Source organism: Netta rufina (assembly GCF_964035555.1).
Source record: "Netta rufina genome assembly, chromosome: 3".
NCBI lineage: Eukaryota > Metazoa > Chordata > Aves > Anseriformes > Anatidae > Netta > Netta rufina.
In genome coordinates this window covers 82,705,616-82,729,949 of record NC_140125.1, presented here as the reverse complement: position 1 = coordinate 82,729,949, position 24,334 = coordinate 82,705,616, and the positions used below count along the sequence as shown (strand labels likewise).

Sequence of the window (24,334 nt, the reverse complement as noted above, 5' to 3'; positions counted from 1 at the left end):
AGATGCATCAAAAGAGGAACGTACTCTGTGAGGAAAATGAAAGAGAACAGAACGTCATCACGTCACTCAAGGCTTTATCACTATGCACAGTGCCCAGAAAGGCTGGTACATGCCTGGGTGCTGCGACAGCAGTATTTCATGGAACTTTAGCCAGGCAGAGCAACACTTTTAAATCTACATTTCAGATAGAGACACTACTTACCAGGATTTTTTTCTTGTCAATTTTTCAACCAGTGTATAGCACAGGGGGATACAATAAATGATGGTCAGGTAACTGTTGTTCTTGCACTTAGATATTTTTGGATTCTGTACATTGCAATCTTAGTTCTTTAATTACTTTTGTATCTCAGTAATGTCTAGAAGAACTAATTAAAGGTCAGCACCACACACACACGTAAGCTGAAAAGCTGATCTCTGCATGAAAGACTCAATAGTTGAAGTATAAGGCAAACAAAAACAAATGGATGCAAGAAACAGACTCCAAGACAGAATTATCAAAAAGTAGTATCGTAACTGTTAGAATTATACATTGAAGAAGTATAGCAGCTGAGACATGTTCACATGTTTTGCCATCTTTTGCAAAAGAAGAGAACAGCATGGAAGCTTTGGTGATTTGCATACAGAGCTCTCATCCAAGCAAGAGAGGAAGCACAAGGGAAAGCACTGAAATGACACATGACAAAGACTATGATAGCAGACAAAGGACAAGCAAGAGATAATGATGTGAGGTCCAATCAGATGACAGGCAAAATTGGAACACGGCAAACTAGTATCAGATGTAATAACAGAAATGTAACATCAGCAAGAGCTGCAAAAAGACAGTTAATATAATCCAAGCAACAAGCTCTGACGACCTTTGTATCACCTTTCTAAACGTATTTAAAGAGAACGAGACAGCATGGAAAAATGAGGATACATATCAGATTTTTAGCCTCAGAAATTAGAAGCAAAGGCTAAAACTAGCAGATTTTGGAAAAGCATCTGCTTTCTATAGTCTCAGCTGACAGCATTCATCTAAAACCACAGATTTCTTTGAAAAGGCAGAAAAAGATAACTAATTTTACACATATTCTCAGAAAAAGATAACTAATTTTACACATATTCTGAATATTATATCTGACGGACGGCATTACCTTAATCACATAGGTCTACCACTACAGAAGTGCAAAATCTTCAACTTTCTTAAAGTTGATTTCCCTAGAAATGTCATGGTGGTTGATTAATTTCAACTCCAGAAGGTCATACCTCTTTAAAAAGCTTAGTAGGTACTGCAACAGCCTTTTCTTCCTCCAGATAGGATGCCCAACACCACGCTTGCTTTCCTTTAGAGTGTACAGCTGCGAAGGATAGAACAGCAAGAGAATTCTCTAAACTAATTTCTCAAGAAAACAAAAGTGCATAATATACCTATCTCAAATCTACGTTTTATTAAATGCATTCATGGTGCTTCTCTGGATTAATTTCAGAAAGAGTGGCTCTGTAGGTTCAATGGCACTAGGAACATGAAGATTTGTACAGAATCATTTCCATCATTTCAAATCTTGACTAGTACCAAGAAAAAGCTGTTTTACATGATAACAGCTTGTGTAATCTTGCCCTCTGTACCTTTTTGTTATTCCTCCTAAGAAAGCATTAAGATGTACAATTTGCAAACAATTTGCAAAAATCTTAAATGAAGACCAGTGCAAATCACATAAAGTAGGTCTGTATTTTTAAAAAACTCATCAGAAAAAAAAAAAAAGTCCAATTCAGGAAAGTATTTTCAATTGGATAGCAGTCATGACATGTTTTTTTTAATCTTAGTTGAAATACGTTATTCTGTGACAGTATTCATCACTTTGTACTTTGATGGTTTTGGGTAGAAAGGCAGTGATTTAACAATAATTTTTCTAAACCTTCAAAACTGTCACCACAGCTTCCTCCCTCCCCCCCCTCCCCGCCCCCCCCTATCCTTTCCTTAACATAAGATGGAAAGCTCCAGTTTCAGGTTTGTTCATATAGTATGAACACTTGCATATACTCACATATGCAATATTGGCTATAGTTCATCTTAAGGAAACAGTAGTGAGTAGCAGTTTTTAGGCCTTGAAAATAAGGCACTAACTGCACTAGCAAAAGCCAGGAACTTCAAAAACAGATGGTTTGTGAGGCTGGCCATGCATGTATCTATTTTCATACACTTCCACTCTTTTCTACTGATCTTTGCCTAAATGCCTCCTTCTGTACATGTAGCTTAGCATTTCAGACTATAAACTCATGCCATCAGGAGGATTCCTCACAGTCCACAGTATGATTCCAGCCTGATCCTTCATGCAGGCTACTCACAATACAAATAAGCCTCTTAAGTAGCTGTCTGGCTAAGTGTTTTGATAATTAAAATGTTCACCATAGCAATAGTGATGCCAAACTCTCCTGAAGAAAGCCAGTAATTTAACCAAAAGACAACACATTTCAGAACCACAGCAATTGCTCAGCACTACTAAAGCACACTCATTTTGTTTGTGATTTACCCAGCTGATTTGCTGATTCAAGAAATGTGTTACTTGCCACAATAATACACTGTTATGTGTTTGGTTCTGAATATACAGTGTTCCATTACACCACAGCTCATGTGCTGAGCTGACACTCTGCCTAATAAACAAAAGAAATCCATACAAATCATTCTGTCACTGGACAGCAGTGATTTCAAGATTTTCAAGCTTTGCGCTTGTATCTCTCATACTTCATACAGCTTTGGAAACAACTGTAGTAATGATATTTATATTTCAGGAGTAATTTTATCTCAGGAGGGGGATCTTCTGTGACTTTTACATGTTGCATCTTCAATCACTGTATCATCTATCTAGAGCTCAGCAGAGCTACTTGGAGCTCCGTGCTGAAGGCAACTTCTGGTAATGGCTCCCAGTTTATCAAAAGAAATACCCTGGAGGGCAAGATGTTCTGGTTGGTGTGTCAGTGAGGTATAAGAGTTGATGATTCTCTGAATCTTCCTGAAAGTATCCATCACGTGAACAGCTTGAAAAAAAACAGCACTCATTTAAAATATGTTTTATTATGCTGCTTCATGCAGCATATTTCCCTTTGGACTGATTATAGCAATTATTTCTAAACAGTTCCATAAATGTGTCTATTTCCAGCCATACCATAGATACAAAATTGATCCCCAAGGAAACAAAAGTAAACTTTCACTTCTGCTTAATACATGTCTTTCAACATCTGGGAAATCAATGGGCCTGATTCCCTTTAATACCAGAACTCTTTAAAGGGATGAAAGAAAAAAGCCTCAAATGTGCATCAGTTACACTTACACTTACTTCCTGCTTCTCCACACTGCCAGGCGTATAAAAACTGGCTCTTCGTAAAAGGCAATCAATCTCCAAGTGATGTTTTTTCCCCCTGAAGTTTCCATTTGGTTCCCTCAGTTCTTCAATCCTTAAAACTTAATTACTATAAATAACACTGGGTCTGTATTTTTACAGACTGACAAAAAACGTATTCAAGAACCAATAAAAATTCAGTGATACAATGCTGGCAATTCACAGTATGAGATGGATATCACATAAATAAGTGATACGTGAGATTTTGTTTCATAATCTAACTTACTTTGTTTCAAAACTGTTATTTCTCCTTTTCTTTTTCTCCTGGCTCTCTGTGAGACTCTCAAGATCCTTCCTTCAGGCTTGTCCTCCTATATTAAAAGAGTACAATAATCATATTAGTTCAGAAGTCTAATGGCAAAAATGGAGACAACCAAGGTTTAACTCTGACTTTATTGAAAAGGCTCTCCACTATCTCAAAAAAACCTGTAGATATCTAAATACAAAGCAAGCAACCAGTGACAAACTTTAGCAAGCACAGTGGAAATGACAGACAGAAGGACTCCAGCACCTGGCATTAAGCCAATGAGTCCTGTCTAAGGCTGAGAATGATCACCAACCCTTTAGCAGGGCTGCCTGAGCTGGAGATAAATACCAATATCTTTGATATGTTTTCACTTCCAAAACAACTTAAAGGAAAACCTCTCACAACTTTAATCTTTTTGTTGTTGTTGTTTTCCTTTCAAATGCATAATTGGTTGACTAAACATAAAATGGCACTGATCCTTTTTTTTTTTTTTTTTTTTTTTTTTCCTTAGTAATAGTTGTCTTGGCACCTGAACAGATGAACAGAGTAACTATTCATTTGGAAGGGCAGACTAACAATGGTAAAGAAGCTGTCCCCTAACTTTTCCCTAAGACACTGTCAGACACAGAGACTCGAATTGCCTTCTGACACCTCTGGTGTTTCCTGCTTTTTCACAATTTTACAAATGCAGTGTCCTCCCCTTCTCCCTCCAAACCGTGCTCCTCCCAGTAACACCATAGCTATTGAGAGGAAAACAAACATTATGGGAAAGTACTGCGACAGGTTTATTTGTTGGTCTCAAATGGAGACTAATTCCAAAAGGAAAAAAACAAATAGTGCCCCAAAGTTCATTACACTGTAACATAAAACAAAACCAAATCCCAATCCATTTTTGTTTTTTTAATTTTTCACTTTCACTCCTTCAGGAAATACTCCACAGACGCCTGGCACAATGAGAGATTTTGCATGTATGTCCTCCAACAGCACAAGACAACACACATGTAAACTGGGAGCCACGTTGAGGTTTATAGTGGGCAAAAACACCTAGAGTATTCTGTAAAAAAAAACAAAGCTGTTAACTCTATGCATGCTTCTTCTGGATCTCTCTCTATATATATACATACGTATATGTATATACATTTAATTGTGCAGGGCTCCAGCAAAGATATCTCAAGTACAGATGAAATGTTTCTCCTAAATTCCATCAAATAGTTTTAAGTAGTAACTGTCACCACAAACCAGAATCCACCAAAAGTCTATTACAGAACAAGCAGGGCAATGACAGCAAGAGCCACATGGGTTTGCTCATGGTGAGAAAGCCTTGAAAGTTAGATTACTCATCTTGGTAAACACATTCAACACTGGACCTGGATACTTTGTTTGCTTCATGTGTTTTTTATATCTTTATAATTACCCACACAGAATGTGGTAATCACTGCTAACTGTGTGTTGGAAGAAATCAGACAATTTGCATACAGTCCCTCCTGAATCAAAAAATAAAAAGTCCTGTTAGCTGAAAGGATGAACGTCAATGCTCATCTTTGGCTATGATTTTCTAAGGCAAATTACATTACAAAAATCAAAAGTACACTCCACTTAACCGTAACAGAGTTTTCTTTACAAATAAATTATTTGTCTATAATCATTTACTCATGTGCCGAGTGACAAAGTAACAGATGTTGGGAAACATTTAGTCCTGTTTTTCTATACTAAAGTCATAGCAAGTCTTAGCATCATTTTTCCTTTAACTTCTTTTTATTCTGTTCTAAAAAAAGAAAGGAAGAGCAAAAAGACAAATCCTATCAGTTCATTGTCAACAATTGGAATTCACTAATAAGGCATAATTAAATTGGAAGGGGAACCAACTACTTCTTGTGATTTTAACAGAGCCATACAGTCACTTCTCTTTCTAGAGTGATGAAGTTACTGACACTGCAATATAAGGCAAAAATCCCACTAAAATGTTTGCAGAAATGAGTTTATGATGCATACTAACAGTTTCACTGGGATTCTCTTTCTTCTCCCCATTATCCCTGGACTCTTCTTTGAGAGGTAATTTTGCTTTTCTTTTCCGAATGCCTTTGGAATCATCTTCCCCATTGCATTCCACATTGGGCTTTTCCTCCTTTGGTTCTCTATTACAAGAGCAACACAATAACACAAAGCCAGTATTATTTTACTTCTCATACTCATGACACAAGTAAAATGCGAGTAAATCTAACAGTCAAGTGTTTCTAGATCCTGGGGTATTATGCATAATACATTCTTAGAAAAACTACTGAAAATTACATCTGTCAAAAAGTAAGCTGAAAGACCACAATAGCAACTGCAAAAGGAAAGCTGTCAGCCTACACCAAACAGGTTCTGCATGTTTTAAGCAGTGTGTCTTTTCTCATGTACCATCAAATCTCACAGATTAGCAAACTGAAATGTTTAGGACTACAAGGCAGTTCATGGAAAGAGAAGAAAAGGTGATTATTAAGACTGACAAATCCAACTGGAGAAAGCTGGTATGTGACTGTACAAATTGCAAAACAAGCAATCAGAACTGAAAATGTTGAAGCAATTACCTAAAAATAAGGAAAATGCACAAAATCATAGATGTTAACAATTGCCATAAAGTAGAATACAACACAGAATGGACCTACTAACACAGGTCTTCCTTTATGATGAGATGAACTGCACCAGCTCATCTGAAAGAAAAGGAACTGAGAAACCACACTATGTTCATGTTTTCACTCACTGTCATCTATAATACAACACTTGAATTTAATTACAATTAACTTACCACACCAACCATCTCATTACTGATTATCTTAATTCCAATGATTATGAAACAGGGTAGGAGTCTGACAGTGATTCACACATCCCATAGACTGTATCACTGTTTGCATCTGACAGCAGAACACAGAATTCTCTGAGCAAAAAAGATTGCCTTCAACATCAGTGTTAGACAAAAAGCAAGTTTCATAATGCACTGAGTCCAAAACCAGTGAAAGAACATTACAAACCGCGGGAAATTGACCAAAATATGGCTGCTTAATATATCTATTTGGCCCACCAGTAATGTTTTATCCCACCATTTTTATCTCATACTGCATTTATGCCAAATTCTTTGTATCTATGCTTTATAATAGCACCTACTTGTTTTTCACTTGCTGGGCACATTTCTGGCTGCAAAATTTCCCTTCAGGAACAAATTCTTCTATGGTACCATACCGATAACAGTTTTCACAGAAAACAAGTCCATCCATTTTTGCAGTTTCCTTCAACTTTGTGGGGATCCCTGTCTTTTCTGAAAAGGCTGCACAATGAAAAAAGTAACTTCACTTAGGTAGAGATGATACATTTTCAACCATACTTTCAGCTCTTGCCAAACAAATAGGATACCAAAGTCATGCCGCTCTTGTTAAAATGAAGAAATGAGAATTAGTGTCTGTATGGGGTCACATCCATACTATTAAAACTATTAAAACTAAACTAAAACTATTAAAACTATTAATTTCATGCTTCTATTATCACTGGCACATCGACACTGCTGGTGTTGCTACTCATGGAAGGAGTGAATTTTGTGATACACACACACACGCTGCTGACTATCCAGTCATCACTGAATGGAGTTCATGGAGTTCATCACCTCATGTCCTGCTGACATGCCTAATTTCTGACCTGAAGGGTCACCTGAGGAGTTATCTTCTAATAGGTCATTAATAACTTATTCCTGGAAGTAAATTAGTCACTAAATGTTACAGTCTTTTACTACAGAAGCTATTGCTCAACTCTTCTGGGTTGAACACAAGTTAAAAAAGTAAAGTAAAAACAAACAATCAAATAAACAAACAAAAATCTAATTTATAATGAATAGATTTTCAAATATTGAATTACTCATGATTCTAAGCTATGATTTTCACACAAGAGGTATGCAGCCTAGGAGAGGATGCTGTTTCTTTTACTCACAGGCAAGCATGCAGCATTCTAAACTTCTCCAGTTCCTAAAGCAGGCTGTTGACTTTGCACCCGCAAAAGGCACATTTCAAGTCACCATTTCTTTTGCTTGAGCACCGAACTGTTTTTAAAGATGGAGTCAAATGAACTCTTGTGTGCAGACTATCTCCACCAGAGTAATACATTATTTATGGGATAATGACACTCCAGTGTCATTAGAGGTTCAAAACAACCATTTCCTCTCATAATTGAAAATATTAGCAATATTACATCTTTGGGGAGCAATAAATTAATCAAGGACTATGCAAGATATTTGTGATGATTACTTAATATGTTTACATGCCCTTAAACACACTTTAATTCAGTAGTGAGATTTATTTTTTTTAGGTTTACCAGACTGTAGGGGATGAAATTGCATGCTTTGTTATAGGTAACTGTTATCTCTCAGCCTAAAGATACAATCTGCTGTGCTACTATATTATCGCATTGCTGTCACTCTCATCACAGATTTGAATCTTGAATATTTGAGAAATTATCGCTGACTTGGAAACCTATCGAACAAAATTATCTGTGGTCTGAAGCTTTAGACCTCATGGCTGAGGTCCAAGGTACTTTCCCACTGGTATAAGTGTTTCAATTATTTGCAAAAGTGGAGCTGTAAGTAATCACAAAACAGCTGTGATATTCCCTTTCATGATATTCCATCACTGCCTCAAAATTTTCGGAATTCTGACCATGTAAACTAACTTTATTTGCACAATAAAGGTATTTACTTACATCAGTACTTTAAATCAAGGAAATATAGTATCTCATTTAGCACCTTATTTTGTAGACAGATACTACTGTATCTGTAGACTGGTGGTAGGAGTTGAGTAGCAACCAATATTACATGAAGGCAGTTTACAGACCTCAGTCACAAACAAACTGTAGGAGGTTAGTAAAATCTGTGGGCAAGCTGGAAAACCAGCTTAATAAAAATAATATCTAAAAAATTATGAATAATTTAGAGTAAGATGTTGACTTCTTTTCAAATTAAATAAAATGTAATAGAAAAATACCAGTTCTAAACTTAGAAAAAATTAGTTAGAAAAAAAATATGGCTGTAGTTCAACTTCAGATGTTTAACAGTGGAATTATTTCCTTTTAATTTAAAATACATTTATTTTCATAAGTATTAACACCCCAAGAAACAGGTAAGATCATCAGAGATACTCTGTGCATTAAGTGAATAAGTTTATTTTATTTTGGGGGGCAAAATAAAACAGTTTTTGAAAAACTGTTATATTAAACAAAATACAATCACAGAAAGTTGCAGTGACCTCTTAGCTGACCTTCTTGAGCAGTTGGAACCATCCATGTTGTGGTAGCAGTGGCCTTTTTAACATTTTCCATCTCAGTTTCATCCGTAATCACCTCCAGGGCTCCAAATTCATTCACTCTAAACTGGTAAAACAAAACAAATGGCATAAAGTACAGCAAAAATTTACTAATGCTTTCTTGCAGCATCTTCTTCTATTCACCTAGAGTTTTTACACAGTATCCTCACCATATTCTGTGTTCCAATTTCTAAGTGTTTTTGCTTATCCCCAAGTAATCATAAACAAGCATTATTTCTGTAAAGCAAAACACAAACTCATTTTGTTATTTAAAATTTTAATTTAATGTAAATATCAATACAGATGCACGTACACGTATCTATATCAATTATTTTGATATGTAGCTGAAACAAAAGAATCAAAAAATCAGTAATAGAAATTCATGGGAAAATCACCAAGCCATATGTACTTCATTGCCAGCAAAATAATGTGCTCTGGTCACTGAGTATTTTCATCAAAGAAAAGGGAACTGAATATCAAATACAAATGCTTCACTGAACACAGAAATTTCAGCATCCTGCAAAACACCATACTTCTCTGCTGTAAAGTGCCCGTAAACAAACATCTCAAGGCAGTTTATGAACTGTTTAATTACACGCTGAATGTGATATTACTGTCACCCAGAAGCAAGGCTCAACAATATCCCACATGCTGGGCTTACACAGGACCACTGTGAGTTATACCATCCTGCCACCAGCAGAAAAGCTTCTTCCAAATGCTGTAATAATTACAGTGCTACCAGACGAAAATAAACCTCCAGCTTCCTAGACACTACTTGGTTTGCAGGCCCAGCTGGTTGTATAGGTTGAACTAAAGGCAGTATTTTGTCTATGACAGTCTACTTAAAATAGCAATGGGGTGTAACTCTTAGAGCTTTACCACAGGTCTCCATTAGTGAGATGCTGTGACCAAAAGAGATCAACAGGAAAAATTAGGTCCAAGAGAGACTTTCAAAGCTCCCCTGCACCCACCTGCTGGAATACTTCTTCAGGGCAGTAGCATAAAGCATATTTGTTTCTCTAATTAGACAATTTAACATTGAGAAAATGAGAAGGGGAACAATTGCCTGGCATTATATCCACCTCCTCCATGCCTCAGGAGGGTCCAGGATGAACCATGTCCACTTGAGCTATCACACTACCCTGCTGTGGTCTGATACTGAAAGAAAGCCATTCTGACTAGAAGCAAGGGTGAGATTCATGACTTAAATACCCTGGCAGCATTTTCACTAACATAGGCTCTCCAGTCTCAGCATTTGCAAAGAGTCCTACAAAAACTACCAGCTAAGAAATAATTAGCCGAGCAGAGGAAAAGGAAGAAGAGGAGGACCACACACACGACTTCTGGAGCCAAGTTATTTACTTATAATCAGCTACTTTCACAACAGAAATGCAATTGTGGACAAGCTGTCAATAAATCCTTCTAGACTGAATGACTATGAGTTCAGCTTTGAAAGGCCACCAAATGCAGTAAGTAACACCACACACCCATACTCAAGTTTGTAGACAGACATTTATGCTACTCCAACGAAAGAGAAGAAATGGAGTTACCGTTTGGAAGAGGATCCCTGTGTCTCACAGCTGACTTCAGTACCCCATCTTGTTCCTACTTTTGCTAAGCTACTTTTAGCTATTTCTACTTTGTCTGCTGCCTCAGAAATAGGTGAATGCTACGGCAAAACCTGGAATGTTTCTACAAGCTGCAGTACTGCTACACTAGGCACCTCAGCAGGCAGGCATGGATACAGACACAAACGCCACGCTGCACCACAGCAACCAATAGGCTGCACCCAGGTTACTGACCAACTGCTGCAAACCCCTGTGCCTTTACACAACGTCAGCTACAACACATGCACACCACAGGTATTTTTGAAGAGTCCAGTTAATACCTGGAGCATTTCTGCATGGCCTGATCAGCATTAAGCCCTGACAGCACACACACATTGCTTTTCCACTAGGGCTTTCTGCAGTACACCAATGCATAACTCTTGTCATTCTGCCATCACATGGCCTTTCAGGACTTCAGTGGGCTGACTGACAGATTTGAAATGCCTAAAATCAGGCAACTTGAGAGAAGGCTCTTGGCTACCCTATGACTTGTTCAAAGCAGAGATAGCCTAACAGCTGGGCCGCTACACCAAGCTGGGTTTAGCGAGGGAGTGTGACTAGTACTGTCTTCTGTCTCAGTGGGCAGGACAGCACAACACCGCCTGTAGGCCAGCGGCCCAGTCTAGTTCCTGCAAAACTTCTTTGTGCACTTTGTGCACAGCCTTGTGCAAAAAATTGGGTGTCAGGGACCTCTCGCTCAACCCCTGTAAGTGTTCAGACACTAACTTGTTGCAGACAATGACTGCTTTTGCTTGCTGTTTCCCAAACTACAACTTCAACACGAGTTTTCAATAGCTGACCAGAAAAGTGCCTTGGATCTGGGGAGTCGTGCTCTGATTTTGATTTTAGTTGGGGAAGAGCAGCAATGGAAAACTTGTGACGAAGGTTAACTGCTTAAAATCAGGGCAAATATATGTACAGAGCAATACGCTGCATGAAGCCCTTACAGCATAAGAGCTGCCAGAACAATGTGCCAACTAACATCTACTATTGGAAGCATGACAGAAAAAAAAAAAAAAAAAAAGCTCTCTTAGAACATTTCCTGTATTTTGTTGATCCAAGTTCCAAGATAAAATATAACATGGTATAACATGGGCATTCCTTCCTATATAATCTTCATGTCTTCATGTATTTCTTCAGGTGCCTTGACAGTCTGCAGGCCCAAGCTGGTGATACAGAGAAGGAAATGGTGGCATTGAGCAAATCTCTGTGGAACTACCAAAAGCTTTGTGAGAAGTAAAAATGTTTTTCTTAGCCACAAAACTCCTTAAGTAAATATATAAATTCGCATTAGGTGACAGGAATTTCCTGAAACCTCTCTTTAAAGCACAGTAAAATGGATGGAAACAGTCAGGCCATTATCAGGTACTTTTAAAATAATCTCACAAAGAAGCCTAATTTTTGTCACTTCACTGTTTAAAAGAAAATAAATTATAAAGGTTGTTGGGTGTGAATTTAATCCTGTTAAATCCAGTCTTTTGTTAAATATGTTTGCAAATGTTAAGTAACCTTTTAAGACAATCCTCTATCCCATCCAATGGAAAGAAAGGTCTTAAGAAGACAAGAAGAAATCTCAACAGGTTTCATGTGAAAATAAAACACAAGTAAAATAAAAACAGTAAAATAAACAGAAATAAAAGTAACAATTGATAGGAAATTTCACTTTCCTCCTACAGGTGAGCTGCAAGGGCAAGAATACACATTTTAAAGTTATTGCAATTCTTTTCATTTAACACAAATGTGTCATAAGCTGGGTTGGCAGAATGAGTCCAATTGTTAGCGGTTAAGTATGCAACACAGAACTTACTTAACTACCATGTTCTGTGGTTTCCACTGCTAAAGGATCAAAAAGAAATTAAACAGCAACTTCTAAACATACATACTTCCACTGAGATACATTTTCACATCCTCGGGAAATGATGCCCTGATACACCAGCACTTCAGCTTACGTGTGTCAATTTAACACAGGAACATTTTAATATTCATACAGCAAATAAAGAACACATTGAGAGAAATCAAGGTTTAAATAAATATTGTTCAAGCACTATAAATAGTTTCCAAAACATTTCTGACTGTCCACACATTAACTTCTTCTACAGGGTTCAAAAATTACTATCTATAAATATTTTTTTAATTAAAATTTCATTAAAATTTACACAGGACTGGAACAGGTATCATAAGTCACTGAGATGAAACCTTTGTTTTCTGCAGGCAATTGTAGCAGCCAAAGTATTTCATAAACAGTTCAGCTGCAAAGGCAGAATTGCCCAATTTTTTGTAAACTCTACTGAAAGTCTTCAATGTTCTTTCATGCAACATTTCTTTAATGTTCTTTCTCAAAACAACAACAAAAAAGAACAGCTTTCCAAAAGCTCTTTCTCAAAAAACCTTCTTCTAACTTTCCATTTACTTTATTCACAGTCAGTGTATGCCTACTTATTCTTAACACAACATTACTCCATGGATTAAACACCCCTTCCTTCTCCACAGTGCTTACTCTCTGGATATACATCTGAAGTTAGGAATTATGCACCCCCAAGCTTCATTTTGCCAGGCTAAACACAAGCTGCTTCTGTTCCTCATGTGAAAATGGTACTCCAGCCTTTCGATTAGCCTTGCCTACCATGTGCTGCACTCAGCTGAGAAATTCACTTTTTCTCAGTGAAAGGGGTCCAGAACCTGATAATGCATAACTCTATGCATTATCCATTCTACAGATGGATTTCCTCTGTCCCTTTCCAGTGACTTTAGGACCTTTTTATTTCTAATAGAAGTTATCTGTGTTATCATGCAGGCTAGGAGGCATTCTGTAGATTTATTTAGGGGAATTATATGCTAAAAGGGCCTTTAGTTATCTTGTTCCAGATTTCATAAAAATATTCAGTATTTGTCATTCAATGTGAGATGAAAATAACTTTGCACACAATTACAACAGTCTACCATATTGCAGATTAGTTCTTAGAAACTCAAACCTATTGGGAAAAAATATATACAACCCATTCTAAATTAATTCCCTGCTACCGTATGTGTCTACTTCAGAGCAACAAAGATCAGATTAACTCAACATACTGTTACTTCTGCCCTTTTAGGAATATGTGAGATCTCATCAGTACACAGAGTTATCAAACCAGAATAAAGACTACTATTGTTTTCTATGAGGTAAAAATATTATCTGGGAGGGGAGGCAGAAATAAATTAAAAAAATAAAAAATAAAAAGAAATAATTAAAAAAGGCAAATCAAATGCAGAAGACAAAAAAGGAAAAAAATGAATTTTAATACACTCTAAAATAAATTACAAAACATGGCCAACACTACCATCTACTGGGCAAGATTAGGACAAAGAATTCATTGCAATAAATACAATTGTTACTGCACTCTGAGAGTAACTTCAAGAATAAAACTTATATTGACCACAAAGCAGTGTGATTGTGGACTAGCTCAGATGCAACCTGCAAATTTTGTGTTCTCCAAAACAAATAGATTGGGTAAATGCTCATCATGTCTATGAAATAACTAGACTTAAGTAATGGAATTATACAACACTCTGTAAAGAGGACCCTGGGACACCAGGAATACAAAAAACTATACTCTGATCTCTACCTAGCAAACATTCCTGATTTCAATCTTGAACATCCCCAGTGATTTCAGTGAGACTGCTCATACAAATTAAGGCCTTTCTGGCATTCTACAGCTCTTTCTCTCTTCAGAGCAAAGGAATCGCCTATAGACATTGTATGTCCAACCATTTGCTATTACATGCCAAACTTTTTTAAAATATTATTTAATCTGAATAAGTTAGTAAATGTCAGATTCAACTTGTTTTTTCAACTTGTCTATTCAACCTGTCTGTTCAACCATACCCCTTTCGCTGTGTGTATGTCTGTGATAAAGTCTTCACATGAATGATTGCATACTATTTTTTCCACAGAACCCCTGCCTCAGGCACAGGCTGGATAGTATTCAGAAAATGAGGCAGCTGTCGGGTATTTTTATACTCTTTCTTCAACTAGTGATGTCAGTCTTATTTACTCTCCATTGTTTGGAAGCAGAATGACTGCTTATTTTCTTCAAACAAACAAACAACAAACCTGATATAACAAGGAGTATGTATTTAAAAAGCTTGAGGCACTCTATCAATTACTGTTACAATGCATTGCAAAACGACTCCTGAAACAGTATGTCTGTTCTCAGCCACTCACAAAAAGAACAGGAATACCTCTTCCTAGCTCTTCATCAGTCTGAGAACCCTGCTCCCAGCTTGTTTCAAAGTCCTTGTCAAGCACCTGACTTCTGGAGTTTGCCTGGTCACAAAATTTTGATTCTTTCACATATATAGAAGGTTAGGGAAATGAGTCCCAGCACCTGGCTATTCCCCTCTTTTAGAGAAGAGGACAGATCCAGCCTGCATGCTCCAACATGGCAAAAGACGAACAAGCTAAGTAAGATCCTGGGCTATTTAGAGCTCCCTAAATCATCATCAGCATAGATTAAATTCCACACCACGATCAACAGGCAGTGATTTTGATCCATGACTCCCAGACTGGAATCACTCATTTCTGTCATGATGCTCTCAGCAAGGAAGTCAGGTACTTCAAGCAATCCTCAATTGATTTTAAGATGCTTCAGTACCACTGCAATAAGCAGATCCTGCAGTAATAAGGAAGAGCTAACAATTTGTATCCCAAAGCAACCTTTCTCTCCTATCCTGGCAGGCACAAACAGGAAACAGTTGAAAGGATTACTATCAAATTACAACTTTCTCCCCCCAAATAATAAAAGGGACATTTTCTTTATCACTCTCAGCTGAAAACCTAGGTACCATCAGCAAATATACACTTTTAGAAAGAGAGACTGACATACATATACCTCTAGTGAGAGACTGACATTTCCCCAAACCTCAGTCTTGTCTGGAGGAAACTTAGCTATTAGCTACTCTAGTCTTAGCCATTTTCAGTCTCTTCAAACTTTTCCCTCCAGATTGCTCAAGAATTATCTTAGCACCAGAAGGCTTCTCTGTGATGTCTCCCCACTGCAAACTCAGTCTGTCTTATCTCCACTTGACTAGGAAATTGCAACCAAAGAGGTTTTCTTAAGGTAACACATAAATCCATGCCAGAGCCAGAAGTCAAGGCTCTGTTGGATATGTCAGGACATATTTATGCTCCTGACTGCCAAGATGCTTATTGATCCAGAACTTGACCTATAGAGCACCCCTGGCTCCAAATTATTGCAGCCAGAACATTTCTAAATACCAGATGTTAATATCTCCCAGGGAAACCAAACAAATGACAAATACAAAACAAATGGCTACCTGCCAAATTTTTGGTTTCAGTGAGTCGTTCAGCACCACATAGGAAGGCTGTGATATGAGCAAATGCAGCACCAAGCCTTCCCGTGTGGTGTTGACCTGCACCAATCACAAAACTATTCCTTTTTCTTCCTGATATCCTCTGCCTGAATATTTACAAGTCTCAGAGTATATACAGCAAACAATGCAGTAGAAAATCACTATTTAGTAAATGACCATGTTTCATTCCCATTTCTTCAGTGTAGTAGAATTTGTGGTAAAATAGCATGTGATCCAATAAGTAAAGACTACGATCATGACCACTCATGGGGAAGCCCAATTAAAGATCCAAAGGCAAACTTAATTCTGGCATTTCTTGACTTTGGAGTTTTAGTAGTTTTAATAGTGGAATTTCCTGGCTGGTCTTTCTTTTTTACAAAGTCGAAGGTAACATCACATTTTATCACAATGCACAGAGTTAACCAAAAATCCATGGCAATGAAGCACAGAACAGGCTGAGCTTAATTCTAATTACATTAGAACTCAAGAGAAGAAAGGCATTTCCAGGTGGTGAAAGACCACTAGGTACATCTGCTGGGGCTCACATGTGATCTCAGAAAAGTCTATCCTGCCTTGCTTTCTCCTCCCTATACTACTCCTTCCCAGCTTCCCTGAAAAGAATCCAGCACCTCTCTTAATTATGCCTTCCTGGTAGGACAGTGATTTAGCTGCTGCCCATTAGTTGATGTTTCCTGCAGAAACCCTCAGCCCGATGGAGAACTGACTCTTTGAATTTGAAGTGTAGCCCATGCTACTGCAGAAGAGAACTGGCCTTACACAAAGAAAGCACTGCAGTTAGTCACTGCCTGAAACACAGCCGGTATTTCTGCCTTATAATCACATGAGAAAAAAGTAACTTGTTTTCAAAACGTTAATTATCTCACTACAGAGTGAATAGATTTCAGAACAGGCAGGTGGAAGGATGCATGCTACTGTCTTGAGCTGTTGCACCTGTTAAGTCCAAAACACAGCGCTCTGAATCTCAGCTACCTTCCTTACTTTCTTGGCTGAAAACACCCAGCACTGCTCCTTAGCTGACCATTATTCTACCATTCTTGATCCACTATTATAGCTGTTTTTCTGCAATATTAGCTGCCTAACTCTATCTACATGTTAATTTCTTTATTTCTCTTAATTTCTTAATTTTTGTCTCTTTTTTTCAGTGCAATCACAATTTGCAAGTTGGAAATGGTGACCAAAACTCTGTCCATGCGGTATGTAACAGTTTATTCTCAAAGTACAAGCACTGGAAATCAAACTCATTATGAAGTACTTCATAAACTTATGTCACCATGATAGGAAGTAATTATAAATTATTACAGCTTTTCCAATTTAATGAGTACATTTAAATCTTGAAGTGATTGTGTTACTGCCTGCACTCAGTACATGGACTTCAAGGAAAAAAAAAAAAAAAGTATTTCACATTCACATTCACACCATGCAGAGTGACTGTTGAGCACTGACATTTTTCAGAAGAGCATATATTACTTAGTCTGCCACATGAAGGCATTCTGTGATTTGTAAACTATTTTAAACTGGAATTCACATTTTCTGTTTTATTTACACATCTTGAAAGAACTCCCAATATACAATGCTAAAATTTTTCTTCCTGGTCTACAGTGCATCATGCTGTATAATTTTTAATTCTCCTTTTCCTCTGTATAATTTGAAATTCTAGCATTTTCCACAAATATTCACTATTCATCTGTCATAGAGAATGCTCAAAACAGCGTTCAAGAAATATTAACAATTTTAAGACTATTTTTACTAACAAGTTTTAAGTAAATCTGTTACGAGAATGTGTTTCTACAGCCTCCTCCAATTATGGATGACAAAAATCTAACAGTTAACATGGCACAAAATCACGGGAAGAGAACATATTCAGCATTTTACTGATTTTGGTACAGATGTATACATAAGAGACCACAGGATGGCTGAGAACAGAGGCTTGACATGGCTCCCTCATTTTCATTAAGCTAGGAAATGACTGCCCCCTGGTGCGGTGTATCTCTCTGAAGTCTAGTAGGCATGAAACTGGCCATAGGATTTTATAACAAAAAGGAAAAAAAAAGAATAATTACCTATATCTGGTTGTTCTTCTGCATCATAAGAAAACTTAAATATGAACAAAATCTAGAGAACACTGAGAAAAGTTATTTGTAAATATTTCAAGTGTTTGACATTACTTAAAATGGTTTTCACCAGTTTCATTTATGGAGGAACTTGTATTCACAAAAATGAAGTGTTTCTTTAAAAAAGTGGTTCCTTTTGCTAGCTACATACAGCTATATCAGCTATGCTTGCCTGATAACCTCTGTTGATGGGGCTGGGTGTGTGAGCAATACATTACTACAGAGTTCAGCTATTGCATATTATTTATTGCATAAAAATCAGGAACTCCAATCTATTACCAATCAAGAAAAATACAATCTTTGGATTTGTGCACACGGCTACTACAGGGTTTTCACTGCATTTTTCAATTGTATTTCAATGTAAATACATGGCAATGGGTCTTTAGTGGAACAAGGATATTAAAATTTTTTTAAAGACACATACAAGTTTACAAGAAGTAACTGCTACATAAGGCCATTTTCTTGAAGTCTATAACACAGTATTAAAATAGGCTTCAAACAAGAAAATTCAGGTAGACCATTCAAATCAACCCTATTCTCAGAATTCCACAAAGAGCATGATGTATTTTCTGTGAGCACGTTTACAGCTTCAAGAGATTAGTCACCCTTTTCATTGTCATTATTTAGAAGCAACCCTGAAAAATAAGTTGTTACAATTCTTTTGAAAGCTTAAAATCCTTACTAGTCTAACACCCTTAATTGTTTTCTTATTTACATGAATGTCTAGTCTTCACTGAGTCTTGATATTCTCTGGTCCACTGAGCTCCTCAGGGTAATTTTGCATTGTTGGAAAATATTCTTCCTTCAGTCAGTTTTAGAATGGCTTCATTTCAGTTTCCTAGAGTATCTCCTTGCTCTTGCATTACTAAAAACAAACAGACAAACCAAAATGCTACCTGGCCTGTCATCTCTGAAGAATAACCTTTCATTATTCTATGTACATCACCATTTCACCTCTCATTGTTTCCCTAATGCCTGGCCTAAAGAATGAACCTCTGTCCAAAAATCTGGTATCCTGTTTGTGCCCTAATAATCAGCTGGCCATAAGAACAACCTTAAAATGAAGTCCAGGCTTTCTTCCAGGATGTGAAGAATCTTACATGATTTCTTGAAATTACACTCAGCTACAACTCCCTAGTTCTTTTACTTTCTTTGTGCTTAGTAGAGCTTTCCCATTCCTTTACTAATTAATGACCCAACCTTTCCCTCTGTTTTGTTTCTTTTGACACAGGGCAACCAGAATTGAAAAAAGGAAGTACTAGTCATTTATATGATATTATACTTTCTTGCTTTGTACCTTCTTGTTCCTTCTTCCAACTTTTTGGTATTATGCTTGCCTTTAACACAATTTCTATTATTAAAATATAAAGATATTTTAAAATTCTGAACTTATTAAAAAATACAGAACTGGTTAGGGACATGAAGGCTGCTGTCAACCTTCACAGTTGTGACCATATGATGGTGGAGTCTGCAATCGTAAGAGAAAAGAGCAAAATGAACAATGAAATAACAGCACTGAATTTCAGGAGAGCAGATTTTGGAAGGGTAAACGGGCCCAGGAAAGCTAGGTATCTCCAGGGTCAACCTTTTCACACCACAAGACATATACCAATGTGCAAGAAGTTAAGGGAATGTGGATGAGGGCCAGCATGAATGAACTGGGAACTCCTGACTTAGTTTAAATGGAAAAGGAAGTATGCAGAAGGTAACACTGGGGAAACATTATACGGAGAAGGTGTACAGAGACATTGCTCAAGAGTACAACAATGGAATTAGGAAACCCAAAGTTCAGCAGGAGAAGAAAATAGCAAAGTCAAAAAGAAAGGCTTCTATATAGGCAGCAAAAGCAAATTACCAAATTGGAAGTGTCGTTGGTACACTGGAGGGCTGGACTGCTGCAGTTCAGAAAAAAAGAATTCTATACAGTGAAGAAATAGGCTAACAAGATCTCGTAATGTTCTGCAGAAGCAAATGCAAGGCCTTGCACCTGGGATGGAATAAAAACATGCAGCAGTACAGCCTGAGACTGGCTGTGTGAAAGCAGCTTTGCAGAAACAGACCCGTGGCAGCAATGAATCACAGAATATCCTGAGTTGGAAGGCACCCACAAGGACCATTGAGTCCAACTTCTGTCTCCTCACAGGACCACCCAAAAATCAGACCATGTGTCTGAGAGCGTTGTCCAAAGGCTTTTTGAACTCTGGCAGGCTCAGGGCCATGACCACTTCCCTGGAGAGCCTGTTCCAGTGCCCGACCACCCTCTGAGTGAAGAACCTTTTCCTAATACCCAGCCTGACCCTCCTCTGTTGCAGCGTCATGACATTCCCTCAGGCAATGAAGGCCAAAAGCATCTGGGGCTGTTTTAGCAAGAGGGTAGCCATCTGGTCAAGGCATCTGACTATTCACCTCAGCTCAGTTCTGGGGAGACCAGATACAGACTGCTGTGTCCAGTACAAAAAAGACGTTGACGTATGGGAGCAAGTCCCACAGATGTCCACCAGAACAAACAGAGGCTGCATCAGATGACAGGTTAGGAGATGCTGAGGAAATTACTTGTGCCATCTTAAGAACAAAAGGAGAGATTTAACTGCTGTCTTCAAGTACTCAATGTGAGGATATAAAGAGGATGGGTCTAGGCAACAGGCACAAGCTCCTAAAGGGGAAAGTTTTTCTGGAGGATAATCTCATCCCTTTATACCAAGACAGTATCAGCATAAGGAATCAGTACTTTGGGGTGTTTGCCTAATGTACTGTTAAAAATAATTTTGTTTTACTAAATCTTGCCTTCAGTGCATAGCATGTCATGTGCATTGGCACAATATGCCAATTGGGACCCAAGGGAACGGCATTTTGCTCTGACAGAGGAGGTTCAGGCCGGGTATTAGGGAAAGGTTCTTCACTCAGAGGGTGGCTGGGCATGGGAACAGGCTCCACAGGGAAGTGGTAATGACACTGAACCTGCTGGAGTTCAAGAAGCATTTGGAAAATGCTCCCAGACACATGGTCTAATTTTTGGATACTCCTGTGTGAACCCAGGAGTTGATGATTCTTGTAGGTCCCTTTCAACTCAGGATATTCTATCATGCATCCTATCAGTGAGTGGAAAAAACACCATGAGAGTAGTCAAATACTGGAACAGTTTGCCCAGAGGTGGTGGAATTTCCAGCCCTAGAGGCAGTCTGACCTGTCCTGGGGAAGGCATGGAGCAACCTGGTTTAGATTGGCCCTGTTTTGAATGAGGTGTCAGACTAGAAAGTCTTGAGCTTCTTTCCAAAGAAAATTAATCTGTGATTTTACTCTGTGATTCTGTTTTCTAAAACGAAACCAAACCAAACAAACAAATGAAAAAAAATAACATGCACAACACATGTACCACAAATTTCACGTTTTTAACTTTTTAACACAAGAAATTGTTTTAGGCACCAAGGAATGTAAAGTTCCTTTAAAAACTCACATTTTCTAACAAATTTGTGAGATTCCAATTAAAAATTGGACTATGAGAAAACCTCATCAATGTTAGTCTAAATGGGATTATAGGAAAATATCAACTACAATCAACAGGAAAAATAGTGCAAGAAATCTCTAATACCAAAGCTGTATTTTTAGCTAATGTAGATGAGGCCATGGTAAAAAGTATTATAAAAAAAAAAAAAAAAAAAAAGATTAATACATAAAATATTTTGAAAATAGAACTGTTATAATTTACTTGGGTAAATGCATGTGGTGTGAAAAAAATAATTAAAAGTACTATTCCAATGCTATTCTAATTTCTAAACTATACGAACCTTAGAAGCACTCACTTTATTCATTTTGCTAGGCATCCACATGACAAAAGCACAGAAAAAAACAAACAAACACAACAACAACAAAAACAAAACAAAACAAAAACCAAAAACAAACAAACAAACAAACAAAACTATTTTTAGAAATAAAAAGAACTAAGAATATGAGACCGTGAAAATCAGTGACAGTACAGGGATTCTTAGTGAGACAGCAATGTAAGTGGACTGAATCTTCATACTTAAATTTTGAGATTTCTTGTGCACTTGATTACTTCTGTCTGTATAGTGAGGCAGTGCTAATTTATGCCTTCCTACGGGGATGACTGTTGTCTTTGCCAGCACCAGAAACTGAATCAAGAAACTCCAGAGCTAAAAGCTAACAGGATACAGTCTCTGAACTCTGAGCTGCAGTTTCATGTTTTATTCATAAAAGGAGATACCTACACACCAGCTTGTGAAATATACTCCTCTGGCATTTAAAATTTGTATCTTTCTTATTAAAAATTACAAATCTTACCTTTAAGTCACTTCCCGGCAAAGTACCTATGCCATCTTTCCAGTCCATAGCACTAAATACATCAAACTCTTGACCATTTCCACTAGCGGCAGATTCATTCATGATGCATGCACTAAAAAAAAAAAACAAGAAGAAAAAAAAAAAAAAGAAGAAAAAATCTGAAAATGCTAAAAATGGTTTAATAATCATTTCACTGGACATTTCTTCAAAGCATTCCATGGATTAGTATTAAACACTTCTCAGTACGCTGACAATGTGGACAAGTGATGACAGTAATAAACAAGGGAAAATCTTTGGAAAACCATAAAATGTAATCCCTGCTTTATACACTAGGAGGCTAGCAACAAGAACTGGAGAGAACTGAGAAATTTCCAATTGCAAATAAATTGACATGGGGAAAACACATGTTAAGTACACCAAAAAAAAAACATTTGTTCTGGGGAACATGAGACAGAAATATATTAAGAACTGATTTAAAGAACTTATTAAGTATAGAAGATATTAAGGTTTTACTGAATATCTCATAACATGCTGATGGGAAAGATTTACCCAAGTTCAAATTAAAATTGCAAAATGAATTTGAAACTGTCTGTCATTTTCATTGTGTGACTCAGGAGACCCAGATATTCCTTGCCTGTCTCTATACAGTTTCACCAAATATTTGATTTGTATTTGTAAAATTCATTTAGACGTAGACAAGTACATACGCAGGAGAGAAAATTTCGGCTTTGCAAGTCCTTATTTTACCAGATCCCTCTGCTTTGGTACAGTAGAAACAGAAGAGAAAATATTTATCTTCAGAAAGAGTGGACTTGGACACCCCATCCTGTGGTAAGAGTTTACCTCCAATAATCTGCACAAGCAACACTTGCATTACACATACCACTGGCCCTTGCCTTTGGCCCAGCACTTCTCACTATCACAAAGATGATATCAATTGCACTGAATTGCAAATGGTTTTAGCAGCCATTTGGGACTAGCACCAAATTCTTCCTTTCTGCTTCTTAGAAACCCACTGATCTCAAAATTTGTGTCCTGACACCTAATTTAATATTTTCTTGATGTGAAATCTGACTCATTCATTTTCTTTCTGAGGGACTTCTGTGCTGTGCCTAGCAGCTGAAGCAATCTGTTGCAAAATGAGTTCTGCCTTCAGTTTGTGAACTGTCAGCAAAAGCTTCTCTCTTTTCAAACTTATACTCTCTAAACTCTTTAACAAACACTTCCTAAACCTCGTACTCTGTCTGCAGGCTGCCTGAAAGCTTTTCCTGCAAGGATTGGTATTTGAAATTCAAATAGGTAGACAAGTTTCCTCAGTTGCTTGACCTTGTTTTTTGATGTTTTAATTTTTAACTTAGGTCCCACTCCCAAAATCAAGTTTCCACAAATGTCTATTAACACTCTCTAAGATTCTGAAATTTCCACAAAAAAAAAAAACAAACAAAACTGAGCATAACATTTGTTCACTCACAGATAACAGAAGAAGACGCAAACCAAGCGGAAGTAAACTCAGGTCTTCCAGAAGTTTTCGACTGAAAGTTTTAGGAGAAAAATGCTTAGCTAATTAATTCCACTGTGTGAAAAAATATTCAAATTTACATTTTTCTTCATTAGAAAAAATTCAGCAGTCAATGGAACACCACCACTACAGAGAGGTACTACTCCAGCATTGTGTCTGCGGTATGATTTCCCTTGTGTTTCTCCTCAGTTTCCTCCTCATGTGCAGCAGGACTGTGTAGTCCTTACCACCCCGAGCAACACCTCACACCTTCAGCACTTTTGCTATGCTACAGCCAGCACACAACTGCTCTGAAGCAGGACCTCAGTCAGGAAACACCACCCATGGTGAAAATGGCTGTGCTCCCCTTCGGTCCACACGTCAGGCAGGGCTCAGAGATGGGGTCAACAGCTCTCTGTGCCTACAGAAGGCTCTCTGACAAAAGGACACATGCTTCACGTGACACATTTGAAATAAGAAGTACATCATTTAAAGTGCCTTTTC

At 37.5% G+C, this 24,334-nt stretch overlaps 1 protein-coding gene across 1 annotated transcript in view; it reads right to left on the bottom strand.

Moving 5' to 3' along the window:
* Positions 1-23,929, bottom strand: part of L3MBTL3 (L3MBTL histone methyl-lysine binding protein 3) — a 78,441-nt gene extending 54,512 nt beyond the window's left edge. The window contains exons 1-7 of the mRNA XM_084284971.1: positions 23,804-23,929; positions 22,333-22,444; positions 8,901-9,012; positions 6,769-6,928; positions 5,621-5,759; positions 3,604-3,688; positions 1,246-1,337 (exon numbers count right to left, since the gene is read on the bottom strand). Of these exons, the coding sequence (XP_084141097.1) occupies positions 1,246-1,337; positions 3,604-3,688; positions 5,621-5,759; positions 6,769-6,928; positions 8,901-9,012; positions 22,333-22,434 (690 nt within the window). The 5' untranslated portion in view covers positions 22,435-22,444; positions 23,804-23,929. The remainder of the gene's footprint in view (positions 1-1,245; positions 1,338-3,603; positions 3,689-5,620; positions 5,760-6,768; positions 6,929-8,900; positions 9,013-22,332; positions 22,445-23,803) is intronic.
* Between the last annotated feature and the right edge of the window lie 405 nt (positions 23,930-24,334).